This window comes from Pteropus medius, unplaced genomic scaffold, assembly GCF_902729225.1.
Source record: "Pteropus medius unplaced genomic scaffold, Ma_sr-lr_union100, whole genome shotgun sequence".
In the NCBI taxonomy this organism is placed as follows: domain Eukaryota; kingdom Metazoa; phylum Chordata; class Mammalia; order Chiroptera; family Pteropodidae; genus Pteropus; species Pteropus medius.
This window is the reverse complement of record NW_024351729.1, coordinates 10,221,601-10,236,471: the sequence shown is the minus strand read 5'-3', so window position 1 is coordinate 10,236,471 and position 14,871 is coordinate 10,221,601. Positions and strand designations below refer to the sequence as shown.

General features: G+C 34.4%; 1 protein-coding gene and 1 pseudogene across 4 annotated transcripts in view; one reads left to right on the top strand and one right to left on the bottom strand.

Moving 5' to 3' along the window:
• The window catches only part of ALS2 (alsin Rho guanine nucleotide exchange factor ALS2), a 63,847-nt gene that overhangs the window by 10,201 nt on the left and 38,775 nt on the right, over positions 1–14,871 (top strand). For all 4 annotated transcript variants that reach the window (XM_039844453.1, XM_039844450.1, XM_039844451.1 and 1 more), the window contains exons 3-7: positions 245–399; positions 3,659–4,590; positions 7,449–7,806; positions 10,900–11,068; positions 11,927–12,023. In XM_039844453.1, the coding sequence (XP_039700387.1) occupies positions 245–399; positions 3,659–4,590; positions 7,449–7,806; positions 10,900–11,068; positions 11,927–12,023 (1,711 nt within the window). The remainder of the gene's footprint in view (positions 1–244; positions 400–3,658; positions 4,591–7,448; positions 7,807–10,899; positions 11,069–11,926; positions 12,024–14,871) is intronic.
• Positions 8,108–9,258, bottom strand: LOC120587538 (nascent polypeptide-associated complex subunit alpha-like; annotated as a pseudogene).

The following is a 14,871-nucleotide window of genomic DNA, read 5'->3' as shown; positions in this document are numbered from 1 at the left end:
CTTCTGTTTACTCCTTAGAGATTAGTAATTTGTGTGTTTAGATTATCCTCAAGCCTTTAATATAACTAGTTGTTTTATCTCTACTCCTGTTTCATGACCAAGGCATAAAATAGGTGCTAGTTAAATTATCTGACTCAGTCCCCTATGTACTGGTAAAAGGTACAAATATAATGAAAATATTAAGAACAAAAGATACAGCTCTGCATTACAGGAACATTTAAGTGATTTTTCTTGATGTTTGTAGGTCAACAGAGGCAGAAGGATCCAAAGAAAGAGGCCTGGTCCATGTCTGGCAGGCAGGATCCTGTTCTGGAACACCAGAGAGATTGTCTGGCTGGGGAGGAAAGACTGTTCTTCAAGCTGCCCTGGGAGCAAAACATGGAGTTCTTCTGACTGAAGGTATTGAAAACAATGGCTTAACAAATAGTAACTGAAACTAACAAATGCCTGAGTGTGTAAGAGTAGGTAGGTAAGAGTTACTGGATACTAGATGTTCATAATGAACTTTGCTGGAGTTTATACTCTTCTTGTTTTCAAAATATGTTCTCATTCCCTTTATCAGAAATCAGATTAGTTCTTAAATTTAAGATATACTCTTTAACAGACATGTATTAGTTCTTAAATTTAAGGTATGTCATACCTAGAGTAAAAGGGAGAATTATAATTTTAAATTTGGGCCTGGTTAGTACTTGCATAGGAGACCACCAAGGAAGACTAGGTGCTGTAGGCATAAAAAATAAAAAATAAGGGATTGTAAGCTGACAAGGTCCTTGCAATCTGTGAGGTCAACCAAGGGTTGCCCCACCTAAAAAAATTTTTTTTAAATAATAATTTTTAAATTTTATAGTAATAAGTACATGAAAAATCAACTTTTTTGGAAGATTACCTATTCAGACTCTCTTTTGCTGTACCTTTGTATATTAAATATATCAGAATAATAATGCTAATAATAGCTAATGTTTATTAAACAATTATATGTGCCAGTCACCACACTAAGCACTTTATATGTATTATCTCTATGAGTCTTCGCAACCACCTTATGAGATAGCTACTATTATTTTCCCCACTTCACAGATGAGGAAGCTGAAGGTCAGGGAGGTCAAATAATTTCTCTAAGCACACACAGCTATTAGTGTCAAAGTTGGGATTAGAACCCAGAGAGTCTGATTTCAAAGCCTGCTTTTTTCTTTTTTAATTTTTAAATTTTTTTATGGTGACATTGGTTAATGAAATCGGTGTTTCAGTTGTACATTTTAACAGTAAGGCATATATATATATATTTATATTGTGTGTTCACCTCCCATAGTTAGATTTCTTTCTGTCACCACATATTTGACCCCTTTTACCAAATCTACCTTCCTCCTCTCCCTCAAAGCCTGCTTTTTAAGTTGTTTGGTTATACTGTTTCAGCAGAGTGTTCTAAGATATAAATAGCAGCTCATAAAAAACATGTAATATCTGTAAATATATAACAGACAGACACATAGGCTATAATTTAATTTTTATGGCACTTTACCAACTCAGTCATGGCAAATTTGATTTGGGCTAAGACGGCCATCAGCTTTACTAATTTATAAATTTCTGCTCTGTAAGCATTTATTAAGTATTTAATAATGCTTTGGTATTTTCCTTGTGGGAACTAAGAGAAGGCAAGTTTTAGGAAACAAAGCTTAAATCTGACGGTGGTTTTATGGAGTTAACATGGATTTCTTTCTATCTTCTTTCTTATTACATAACTTATATAATATATAATAATTAGTTCAGAATTTGGAAAAATCCTAATTTTGAAAATGTGAACTATGTTCAATACATGCCTATGGGTTTAAAATACATAGTTCTCAAGTATATATAAGTGGAATTCTGTTACTGTTATTGTTTTATTAGCCTTTCAGTAAATATTTAGGAACCTTTATGAAACATAAAATCTTTAAATATCTAGAATACCTAATAGGTTGGGACAACTGAGGGAAGACTTTTAAAAAATATGTTATCACTGCTCATGTTTAAGTTTCACTGTTCTGTTTATTACCACTGTTCTGATTTTTAGTGTTAAAGTTGCAAAAGAAACTCTTATCTCACAGAAAAATGTAGTTCGAAATGGAGAAAAGATCTCCAGTGTTATCTTTTTTAGGTGAGAAAATGGTACTGATTGAATGCTAGGAATTTTCAAGCTTCTTTTCTCTATTTAATTTGACCATAGCTCATATTCAATGATGACACTTCATTGATTCACTATTTTTGAGGTACTCCAGGTTAAACAAAGCGGTGTGTCTAAATATCCATTTCTTTGTAATACTGCTCTCCCTAGTGAAATAATATCAATTGAAAAAGTTGGCGAGCCGTTGCAAGTGTATATTGCTATATCACTTGGGAAGAAAAGTTTTAAAGATTTTAACCAGTGAACTTATTTTCTCAGTACTCTTTGTCCAAACTAGAAATTCCCTAATAAAAGCTTATATGTAGCCACTGTTATATTCTTTTTTACATACATGTTGTGGTGAGTTAATTTAAGTATATAAATATATCTGCCATGTATAATAGGCCAAAGATAAAGTACGCTTTTCTTTTTTTCATCGTCAACTCAATAACTGCTTTGTGGGAGAAAAAAATAGTACTTATTTCTTCATTCTGTCTCTAGAAACTCTTATCAATGCAGAAGACAATGACTTAAATCTGTATAACAACCTTACTCTTGTTTACTGTGCTTTTCCTAGTAGCCTCCATAATAGACTCCCCTCCACCCCCAGCATGTTTTAACTTCAGCTGAAGATAGTATTGAAGGTGGTGGCTTCAATTCCATCTTGGCGAGTTACTCAGTTTTCCTGGGTTTCTCCCATGTATGTAGGAGGTGTACATGTTAATATTAAACTTTTGTTTGTTTTTCTCCTGTTAATCTGTCCTTTATTACAGGGATGTTTCAACAAAAAACCTAGAAGGGTAGAGGGAAATTATTTTTCCTCCCTTACAGAACAGTAGACTATAGCATATAGCCTAAGTGAGTAGTAGGTTTATACCACCTAGGTTTGTGTAAGAGCACTCACTCTATGATGTTCGCACAGCGACGGAATCGCCTAACGATGCGTTTCTCAGACTGTATTCCTGCTGTTATGTGGTGCATGAGTATATATTATATGTAATATCTAAAAACTATATGTAATATGGTATACAACATGAAGACAGCCATGTCTTATTAACACTGGCGCTTTATACCTAGAGGTATAAAGCTAATTTCATAATTTTGGCCAAAATGAATCTCTAATATTTTTATTCCCGTGTATAAATTTTCTGCTGCTCTGACTTACTCAGTAGTAGCATGTGTTGTAGATATTAGCAAATGTGTCTATTTTATCTTCTGCTTATTTTATCTTGATATGATCATTTTGTCTTTAAACACTTGGAATCTGCTTCCGTAATAGCCTATGATGGTAGCCATTAGTAGTGGATCGATGCCAGAGTTTGTAGGATGAGGCTAAAGGAAAGGAGCAATATCCTTCATTATTAAAAGATGGATAAATTTGGAGTATTATATGCTTGAACCAAATCTCTACACTCTGCTTTTGAAAAAAAAGTCTTATTTTGTTAAACCTAGAGGGGATTTAAGTTTGCCAATAAAATTTCTAGTGACTTCACTAATTCCCTTCTTTTTTTAAACTTTCAGATGGTGTGGTCTACAGCTTTGGGACTCTTCCCTGGAGAAGCGAACCAGCAGAGATTTGTCCGAGTAGCCCCATTCTAGAAAATGCCCTTGTTGGGCAATATGTTGTTACTGTGGCAGCTGGGAGTTTCCACAGTGGAGCAGTGACAGAAAGTGGCATAGTATATATGTGGGGAGAGAACTCTGCTGGCCAGTGTGCAGTAGCTAACCAGCAGTATGTTCCAGAACCTAATCCTGTCAGCATTTCTGATTCTGAGACTAGTCCTTTGTTAGCAGTCAGGATTTTGCAGTTGGCTTGTGGCGAGGAGCACACTCTGGCATTGTCAATAAGCAGAGAAATTTGGGCTTGGGGCACTGGTTGTCAGTTGGGTCTCATTACCACTACCTTCCCAGTGACAAAGCCACAAAAGATAGAACATCTTGCTGGACGTGTAGTGCTGCAGGTTGCCTGTGGTGCGTTCCACAGCTTAGCGCTTGTACAGTGTCTCCCTTCCCAGGATCTGAAGCCAGTACCAGAAAGATGCAACCAGTGCAGCCAGCTCTTAATTACCATGACTGACAAAGAAGACCATGTGATTATATCAGACAGTCATTGTTGTCCATTGGGTGTGACCTTGTCAGAATCCCAGGCAGAAAACCAGGCCAGCATTGCCATCAGCCCCTCCACAGAAACCCTTCACAGCCAGGGAGAAGTATTCGAGAACACTCTTGCAGAAAATGATCTGCCTGCTACCGAACTTAACGTTGGAAATGGTCAGACCACAAGTAGTGATGCCATCTCCTCCCAGCAAGACATGGGAACAACTGAAATGCCTTCTGCCAGAAATACACCATCGTACCCTGACACTCAGGCAGTAAATGAATATGTGCAGAAACTGTCAGATCTCTCAGTAAGAAAGAACTCAGAGAATGGTGAAAAGCCAGTGCCATCTCAGGTACCTGCTAAATTTTATAATATAAAGCTGTTTCTGGAGTTGAACCATCTGAGTTTTTTGTCAGAAACTTGAAAATGCCTAAGGTTTGATAGCACCTTTTATTTTTCGAATTTGCCTATAAATCAGTCTTATCACGTATGCTTATATAGGAAAACCTGGATTAACTCAAAATTATTTTTTATGTTCAAATTCTGACCCATTATGATGTAGAAAGATACCATGCTGGGTTTGTTTTATAAGTAGCAAAATCCCATTTTTTTCCCCTAGTACTTTTTCCCCCATGGCTAAGGTACTGAATTTTGGTGGCCCTCTGAATGGTTTAAACAATTAGAACTATATAGTCAGAGATTCTTCTGACCTGTATTTGTACATTCTTCAGATTCTGTAGAGAAAAGTCCGTTCATTTTTTATCAGAGAAGGTTGCTATGTGGTGAATTCTTTAATTATAGGCAGATTAAAAAAAAAAAAACCTTACTGGCATTACTTATTGTTTTAATTTTTTTCACTTATACCTGTGGGCTTAATTTGGAGGGGTGGTCGTGGTTAATATTTTCTTCATCTTATTTAAACTATTCTCATTCTTAAAACTTGTAGTAAATGGAGAAAAGTTATTTACCAGTAGCAAACAATAAAGTTTGTCTCCCTGCTTAAAATAAATTGTTCTAAAAGGGTAATTGGTTTTTTTTTTACTCTTAAGGTAAGCCTTTTGGTTTCGCTTTACCAAAACTCTAAGAAAACAAAACAAAGCAAAAGCATCCAATCATAAAGGGTGTTTTCTTAGGTTATGGCAGCAACATAGCCTTTTGATTTTTTATTCCTGTTTGTCATAATGGAAACATGGCTAGAGGTTTTTTGAAAAGTTTTTCTTTCACGGTTTACTGAACCTTGTGAATATATATTGTTTTAAACAAGAATAAACTGAAGAAAGGTATTATAAAAAATCTAAACAGAACAAAAGTAATAATTTAACAGGAATGCATGCAGAAAATTTCTAGACTTGTACATGCTTATGAAAAAGTTTGACTTCTTAAAAATCATTCCTCTAAGTGGAAGTTAAAAGTTTATTGTATACAGTTTATTTGATTATTAGGTTATCACTGAAATTGCATTTTTCTTTGGACTTGTTTTGTTAAACATTTAAAGTTTGTGTTACCTATGCTAATTTTGACAATGTGTGTTTATACTAAATTTAATTCAATTTTGCAAATAGTGTCTCAGGCATGCAGCTAATTCATTTGGAATTTATATGGGTTAGGACAAGTTTTTTCTCCTCTGGCCAGATATAACTGAAAGAGTATCTTGCTTTTATGGAATAAACCAAAATATTTGGCAATGAAGCCTATATCTCACTATTGCATTTTATTATTGGTAGACTGGAACTCCTGAACTTGTGTCTTTCATCATAATTGTTGGTTATGTATTTTTTATTTTATGTATTATTAAAGATAAGTGGCGGAGCCAGTTAGAACAATAGTTTAAAGTTTATATAAGGTAGAGTTTTGTGACACTTTTTTAACCTGATGGTAAGAACCCCTTAAAATAGTCACTACTAAATACCATCACTGCTTCAATGGTGAGCCGTTGTAAACAAAGGATAGAAATAGTAATGCTAGTTTTTCTGAACCAGTTATCATGGAAACCATATTACCAAGGAAGTTACAGGCTTTGTATTTATATTTTGTTTTATATGGTACCTTTATTTTGTTGAATTTTAATTAAAGACTCACTTGCTCAGAAATAGCCTTTCTGAATTTAATATTTAATTCAACAAATGTGTTGAGTACCTACTACATTTCAGGCACTATACTAGTCAACAGGAATTATTTCCTTTAAGAAGCCAGTGTTAAAAAAAATCTTTTTGGTTTGATTTTTAGTTCGGGATAAATTAAGCAATGTACATATGTCCTTTGGGACCATAGGGTAGCATAAGAAGCAAATTGTTTATTGTAACATATGCTTATAAGCCAAAAGCTTTGTGTGTGTGTGTGTGTGTGTGTGTTTAGTAGGTATATTTAATGACTTTCCTTTTTAGTAAACAATGGTGCTTGACTGCTCAAAATAAATTTCAACTGATTTTTTCACTAAGATATTTTTCGCTAGAAAACTTAGTTTGACTTTCTAATATAGCAATAAATGACAAACACTAAGAACATTGGTTTCAAATGGTTAATTATTAACCTGCCACATTTACTCTCTATGGTAGCTAGAGCAAAGGTAATCCTTCAGTTTACCTACTCCCTGGGTCATGGAAAATAACTCATTGATGAGACAGTAGAAGGACTTGAACTTAAGAGCATAATTTAGGGGCTGATAGGCCAGAGGTATAACTCTTTCTGCCGTATATGCTGTATCTAAATTTCCATTTTCAAGAAAAATATAAATTTCCATTTATAAAACATTTTAGGAAAAGCCTGTTTTTAAAATATTTTTTCTGATATTTATTAGTAGGATTCTTTGTAAATTTTCCTAAAGGTGATAATAAAACTGTCATCTTTTCAACCTTCTATCCAGGGCTGTCACAGTGCACTTCATATTAAAGACTATGTTTTTCATAACTTTTTTCTCCTCATTTTACTGTACTTAATTATATAAAAGCAACTGGGGCTTGTTTTTAAATACCATGGAAAAATACAACAGTCAAACAAAAGGAAGTACTTTTGATGAGAAACTATATTTTGTGTACTCATTACCATACAGTGTTTACTTCATGATCAAGAAGGCATCTCTTTAAGTTGGAGATAAAGAGACCTTTGTTATATGTTCTTATATTTGCAAATAGTGATGGATGTTAAACTTTATTTGAATACTTGTGTAAGGGATTGTATTTTTATATACTTTTTTATGTGTATATATTTTAGCCTCTTATAGAAGAAGCAATTCCTAATCTTCACAGCCCACCAACCACAAGCACCTCAGCCCTAAACAGCCTAGTGGTCTCTTGTGCATCTGCGGTTGGTGTGAGAGTGGCTGCTACATATGAAGCTGGGGCCTTGTCTCTTAAAAAAGTTATGAACTTTTATAGTACAGCCCCTTGTGAACCTGGAACTCAAGCAGGCAGTAGTTCCACAGGCCCAGAAGGTCTGAAAGATAGCAGAGAAGAGCAGGTTAAACAGGAATCGATGCAAGGAAAGAAGAGTTCAAGTCTTGTGGATATCAGAGAAGAGGAATCTGAGGGGGGCAGCCGAAGACTCTCCCTCCCTGGATTGTTGTCACAAGGTAAGGAAACAGCCCGGTTCTGTGTACTGACTTTTGCTGAATCCAAGATGCTCCTAACATCACATGCTATATTACAATGAATTAGCTTTCCTAATTGCTAAATTTGACATAATGCAAATGTTAAAATTTGATTTTGGTCATCATAGCTGGGTTTAAAAGAAAGTTACATGTTTGCTTGCTTTATTTTATTTTTTTATCCCATGAAAAGTCTTAACTTTATTAATGATAGAAACAGTACAAATTTCAAAGGAAACTGCAGTTACTCTGGAAACACCAAAAAAAAAAAAAGTTGCTGTTTTTAGATGGTTACATTGTTAATTCCATAATAGCATTTACAATATCATTACTGTTCATCAGGGCTGGGACTGCCTTTGCTCTGGACACATTTGCTTGTGACATGACCAATTCTGTGTCCTTAACTTCCACATCTTTTTCATCAAGCTCTTCCTCTTTGCTCTCTACAGTTGGAGTCTGTGTTTTCTTGAATGTTTGAGACAGCTTCACCTTGAACTTCGAATTTCTCAGCAGCTGCTAGCTTTGCTTGCTGAAATAAATCCTCGATCTTGGCTTCCCCCAACACAGTGTAGGTATCTGAAACCAGGTAGACACATCTGGTTTTGTGATGACAAAAAGGATATTCTTGGATTCCAGGATAGTGGCCCTAGTAACCCCTGTAACCTGTCAAAGGCCCAGTCTGGACGTAGGCTTCGTGCCTTCTTTTCATGCCAGCTCTGTTTTGCTGTACTGAGAGGTTCTTCATTGAGTTCAGCTGCTGCTGCCATCCGGGCTTGTGTGGTTGCCAGTGTGGAATCTTGTTCCTCCAGCTCTGGTACTAATTCATCAGACTCTATTCCAGACTCTGTCACAGCCTGGGGCTGTGGGAACCCCTGCCCTGCAGCGGGGACGGTGTCTGCGGCCTCCCCGGGCATTTCGTGCGGGCCACGCGGAGCCAACATGGCGGTAGGAGGCGGGCGAGCGGCGCGTGACCCTGGCCGGTCGCAGCAGGGAGCCTGGCCGCGCGCGGACTTGTCTGCTTTAGAAATAACCTTAGAACATAGTGTTTCCATGATGTGTGCTTCTGCTTTTGAACCTTACGATGAATCTTATTTTATTTTTCTAGAATGTAGCGATAGCCTCCCTGATTTCCTAGTTGGGACCTATACTCCGGAAAGATGAAGTTGCAGATGTGACCATTGGATAAGTGAGGAATTAATTACCATGCTTGACCTGAAAGTAGAGAGAAATTTAAACTTCAATAAGAGAACATTTGATTTTCTGAAACCATTAGCAATAAAATCTTGTAATATTAAGAATATTACAGAGTTAGTTCTTCTACATTTCTTAATCAGTTTAGGAATCTTAGTCCTCTAGACTTCTACTTCTCAAGATGTGTCCTGCAGACCAGCAACTTCAGCAGCATCTGGGAATGTGTTAGATATGCAGGATCTCAGGCTTCACCCCAAACCTAATGAATCATAATATGCATTATAACAGAATCCCCAGGTGATCATTGTGCACTTTAAAGTTTGAGGAGTATAGGATTAGACAAGGAATTTGCAAACTTTTTTCTGTAAAAAGCTAACAAGAAATATTTTATGATTTGCAGGCCAATATAGCCTCTGTTACAACTATTCAACTTTGCTGCTGTTGCTTAAAAGTAACCAAAGATAATACATAAATTAATGAGCAAGACTACATTCCAATAAAATTTTGTTTGCAGAAACAAGCGCTGGGCTGTATTTGATCCACTGGCTGTTGTTTATCAATCCCTGGTTTGCACTATTTTTATGTAGAGCTCTAAAGTTATAAATCCTAGACTGTAATAAAATTTACATTTTCTGCTTTGCCTGTTTCCTACATTTGTTCTACTTACTCATTGCACTTTCTTGCGCCACTTAGCATTTCTATAATCTTGCCTCCTAATTCTTATACCTACTAGATTTTCATCTATACAAATAAAATAGTCCTGATTAATTGTGTGTGTGTGTGTGTGTGTGTGTGTGTGTGTAAGGAAAACCCATGAATTGTTCTGAATCTGAAGGAAAATCTTATGCCAAAGCATTCTTAAATATCCTGTAGCATTTTCATTATAAATGTATTTGAGATCTCTTTGAGCCACAAATGTGGAATATTGATTTTTTTCATGTCATTAGACCATATAAAATATGCAGTCCCACAGACAGACTTATTTCCTTAGGTTAAATTTTACTTAGTAACTTAAAGTATCTATAGAAAAAAAATTTACATGTACTCTTTTTCCCTCTCTCTCTCTAAATTATCTGAAATACATCTTTGAGGAAACTTCAAGAAGGATTCTTTGAGTTTCCGTATGTACAAATGGACAGTACATTTACCAGAAAAGATGTTGATCTTAACCAGTGATGATCACTTTTTTTGTAGCTCACAAGTAAATGACCAAGTGATTAAGTCTACATTCTGTGACATTTGATGATTTTCTTCAAAACATGTCCTCTCCCCAAATTGGTATACACGATTTACATAGTGTTGTGTGCCTTTGTCATAATTTTGAACACTGTAAAAGATGTCAGCATTCTTTGAAAGATTAAATTCTTTATAAAATGATTTGAAACAGGCAGAGAATTAAGTTCTTTATTCTAATATTTATAAAGTATTCGAATTTAGACCTTGACTTGGAAAGGCTTATCTTTTAATTCTACTTCGAAATGGGAAAAATATTTGTCAGCCTTAGTGTAGTATTTTGTTAAGCTTATTTTTTAGAATACAAGTTCTACAGAATGTCACACAGGCATAAATGTTATACAGAAAAGGATTCTGTGGCCAAATGTTTGAAAGGGGGTCTGGGTTAAAAAAATTTAAACTTAATTGCGGGACGTATCAGCCCCTTTAGCACACTAATATATGTGTGAATCTACAGGGCAGGTAGTGGGAGAATAGAATTTAGTAGGCAGCATTTGCCAAACTCATTTGACTATTAAATCCCCATTTTTGCAGAGAACCTATAGAGTATGCTTCACAAAACCATGTGTATTTCTTTGAAAATCAACAATTTATCAAAATGGTATCTTTTTCCCACCCATCTGCTTTCTCACCCCTTCTCTGGTTTGTTTTCAGTTTCCCCCAGGCTGTTAAGAAAAGCTGCACGGGTGAAAACACGGACCGTGGTTCTGACCCCTACGTACAGTGGAGAAGCAGATGCACTTCTGCCTTCTCTGAGAACAGAGGTGTGGACCTGGGGGAAAGGGAAGGACGGGCAGCTGGGGCATGGCGATGTTTTGCCTAGGTGAGTGCTGTCAGTGTTTGCTGTTAGGAATTGGCTTAATCTCTTTCATGCAAAGGTCTCTAAATCTTTTATTTCCTCATAGAGGAAATCCGGCCTCTTCTAATTCAAAAGTTAAAATTATTATGTACCACTAACTGTGATTTAAAAAGCAACTCTCAGACTCGAATTCGTACTTAACAGTAAAGTACTTAAGTATCCACAGTGTACCTTTCCATCCCATCTTTGACATATATTCGTTTTGGAACACAGAAAAGGGTGTTTGGGATAAAGCTGTGTTTTATTGGAACACTTGGATTGTTCAAATTTTTAACTTACAAAAACCAACAATTTTTTTAACTTAAAAAATGTCTTTCTACTGCTGCCAGAATAACTATAACCACAATGCTAAACCATCCATGTCTATCCACGTACCTCAAGTAAAACCTGTTGTTTTAAGAGGAACTCTTATGTTAACAAATTAGACGTTTGTGAAGATGTGTAAATGGAATGATTATCTAAAAACAGTTAATATCTCTTCTTAGCAGAGTGTAGGCAAGTGTGGCATTAAAAAAAAAAGACAACTCCCCTCTCTGGTTATATTTATTGCATCCTAAGTAGTCTCTCTGCCATGCAAATCATTTAAGTTTGATGATTCTGAATTATAGTGGTTAATTAGTGATTGATAGATTAAAACCATCCAAAATTATATATATGTAGGAGTAGATCGAACATGCATCTATCATTTTTATTTCAATGTTTTCTTTTTAAATGTTTATTTTTACTTGAAAGCACTTACTCTATAATTTGAAAAAGATCATGATTCTTGCTGAGAATACTTCTTACTTTGAGTTTGTGTGTGTGTATATGTTTTTCTTGAAGGCTTCAACCACTGTGTGTAAAATGTCTGGATGGTAAAGAAGTAATCCATCTGGAGGCAGGTGGTGTCCATTCTCTTGCTCTTACTGCAAAATCCCAGGTAGGAGACAAATTATTAAAAGCTGATCTTAATTTCATGGAAGGCCACCGTGACAAGATTGGACCATCATTTATTAAGTAACTACTATGTTATCAGGCAACAACATCATGTCTCATTTGCTCTTTCCAGTGTTTTACATTGCATTGCATTGTTTTCATTTTACAAATGAAGAAAGGGAGATTTAGGGAAATTATGTAATTGTCTAAAGTCACACGTGATAGTAGAGTTTGGATTAAACACTGGTATACCAGTCATAGAATTTTTGTGTAATGTGCTCTCATCGAAAAATAGAACTCAGAATTTTCCAGGGTGTTGGTGAATTTCTGTATATTCTTTGGTAAAGAAAATCCATAAGTAAGACACTAAGAAAACAAAAGGCATTTTTCTCTTTTAAAATTGTGAGACCTGAAAGTGACCTCCAGAATCACTTAAAATCGTGACTGTATACATAAACACTCCTAATAAAAATAATTGTTTTAAGTTATTCTTAAATATATACATATAATAATTCTTCATCAATCCTTTTATCATTTTAGAAAAAGTCAACGAAGGATTCTAAACCTTTTAAATATTTTATTTCAAATTTCACATAGCAGGCTAGCCAAAAGGCTAACATAGTCCATATAAATAAATAGTAGGAAAATAAAAATAACATTGTTATTAACATGATGAATCATCCAAAAGTCTTAAAAATAAGAGATTAGGAAGGTGGTCAGTTACAGAATAAGCATATAAAAATTTCTAGCTTATCTACATAAAGTAAAGCAAAACATACTTAGCAAAAAAGAAGCTGTTTACAATTACAACAAAAGTATTAAGGAAAAAAAGAATATTATTAATAGGAAATGTGTAGAGCCTATATGACACAAACTCAAGAACTCTTCTAATAAGTTATAAAAGAAAATTGTAAAGGGAGAGAGATTTTATTTTTAGATGAGAGGAATCATTGTTGCAAAAATGTTGTTTCTCTCTAGATCATTAAATCAGTACAGTGCAAATTCAATACAATCCCCAAAATATTCCAATATAATATTTACAACTTGATAAAATTATCCCAAAATTATTCTAGGAGAGTAAACATAGATGGTGAACCACATAAATTCTGAAAACAGAAGGGAAGGGTAAAAATTAGCCATATAAAATATATTAAAGACTACACATTTCTGACCAGGAAAACAGAAATATACCTATAGACTAGAAATAGACCCAAATATATATGAGAATAATAGTATATAATAAAAGTGGGCATTTTAATCAGTCAGGGAAATAAGACTGAGTAGTCAGTAAATACCGTTGGAACTACTGGCTTCTTGGTCGCAGAAGAAAATAAGATAATTTTACATATTCTATTTCTGGATGAATTAAAGATGTAGATGTTAAACAATAAAACCTTATATTTAACAAAACAAATTTAGGTGATTTAAAAAAGTAACCTTGGTAGGTGGGGTAAAAGGGGTCAAATATGTGGTGACAGAAAGAAATCTAACTATGGGAAGTGAACATACAATGTAAATATATATATATGCCTTACTGTTAAAATGTACAGATGAAACTTACTGGATTTCATTAACCAATGTCACCATAAAAAAATTAATTAATTTAAAAAATAACCTTGGGAGTAGAAAATGAAATGACATCAAAACCAGAAATTAGTAAGTAAAGATGATATGTTTGTCTACATAATAAACAATCCTAAACAGCAAAAAATCTACCACAAACAAAATTAAGATATATAACAAAGTGGGAAAAATATATTTGTAACATATATGACAAAGTATTGCTACATAGCTACCAGATACATAAAGAAAAATTGTCATAGTGTATTTATATTCAATTCATAAAAGAATAGAAATGGCCAGCAATGAATGAAAAGGTAGTCAACCACTTAGTAAACATTTAAATTGAAACAACACTAAAACATTTTCTCACCTATCAGATTAGCAAAGATTGCATTTAATACTAAGTGTTGGTGAAGATGGGAGAAGAAGATACACGCAGTGCTGGCGAGAGTATTTATTGGACCTTGCTGGAAGACAGTTTGTCAGTCTGTATCAAAAAATCAGAATGTGTGTATTCATTTACCCAGAGTTCTTTGCCTGGGAATTTATCCGAAGGAAATAGAGACACAAATATATCTATTCAAGGATTTTTAATGTAATTTTTATATTAAAAATTAGAAAGATTATTAACAAATATGCTTATTTCATTAAGTAATTGATTAAACTATGCCCACAGTGGTGTTCTATGTAGTTATTATAAATAATGATGTAGCTGTATACTTCCTGACAGAAGAATATCAATGGATATCATTAAAAAACATCAGGTCACAAAATAGCATTGATAGTATAGCCCCATTTTGCATTTTACATTTTGCGTATACATTATATCTAGTAGATGTTAAAATTTCTGGAAGCATTCTGTGTGCATTCCCAAAACAAAATAGGAATTGTCTCTAAGTGTTCTATTCATCAGTGGTTTTCACTTTCTATTTCTTCGTCCTGTCATAGTCTTGTACAGTAACTGTGAATTACTTTTATAATCAGAATAAACAAAATCATTTTTATTATACATAGTCACTGTAATCTAGTTTTCTTTTGTCTGTAGCGAAGCATAGGTACTTGTGTTTCTCCTTCAGTGACTTTTTGTATATGAAAAGGCTTTTCTAGTCATTCCATAGTACTTCTATATACAGATTAAAGAATCATGATTACTTTTTCTTTGTAGCACTTAGCTTTATTTTTTATCATTTTCTTTATAAGAGACAGTATAGGATACTGCCTGGGATTAAATGCTGGCTGTCACTTACAAATTTGTGTCCTCTCTGGGCCAGTTTTCTTATCCGTAAAAA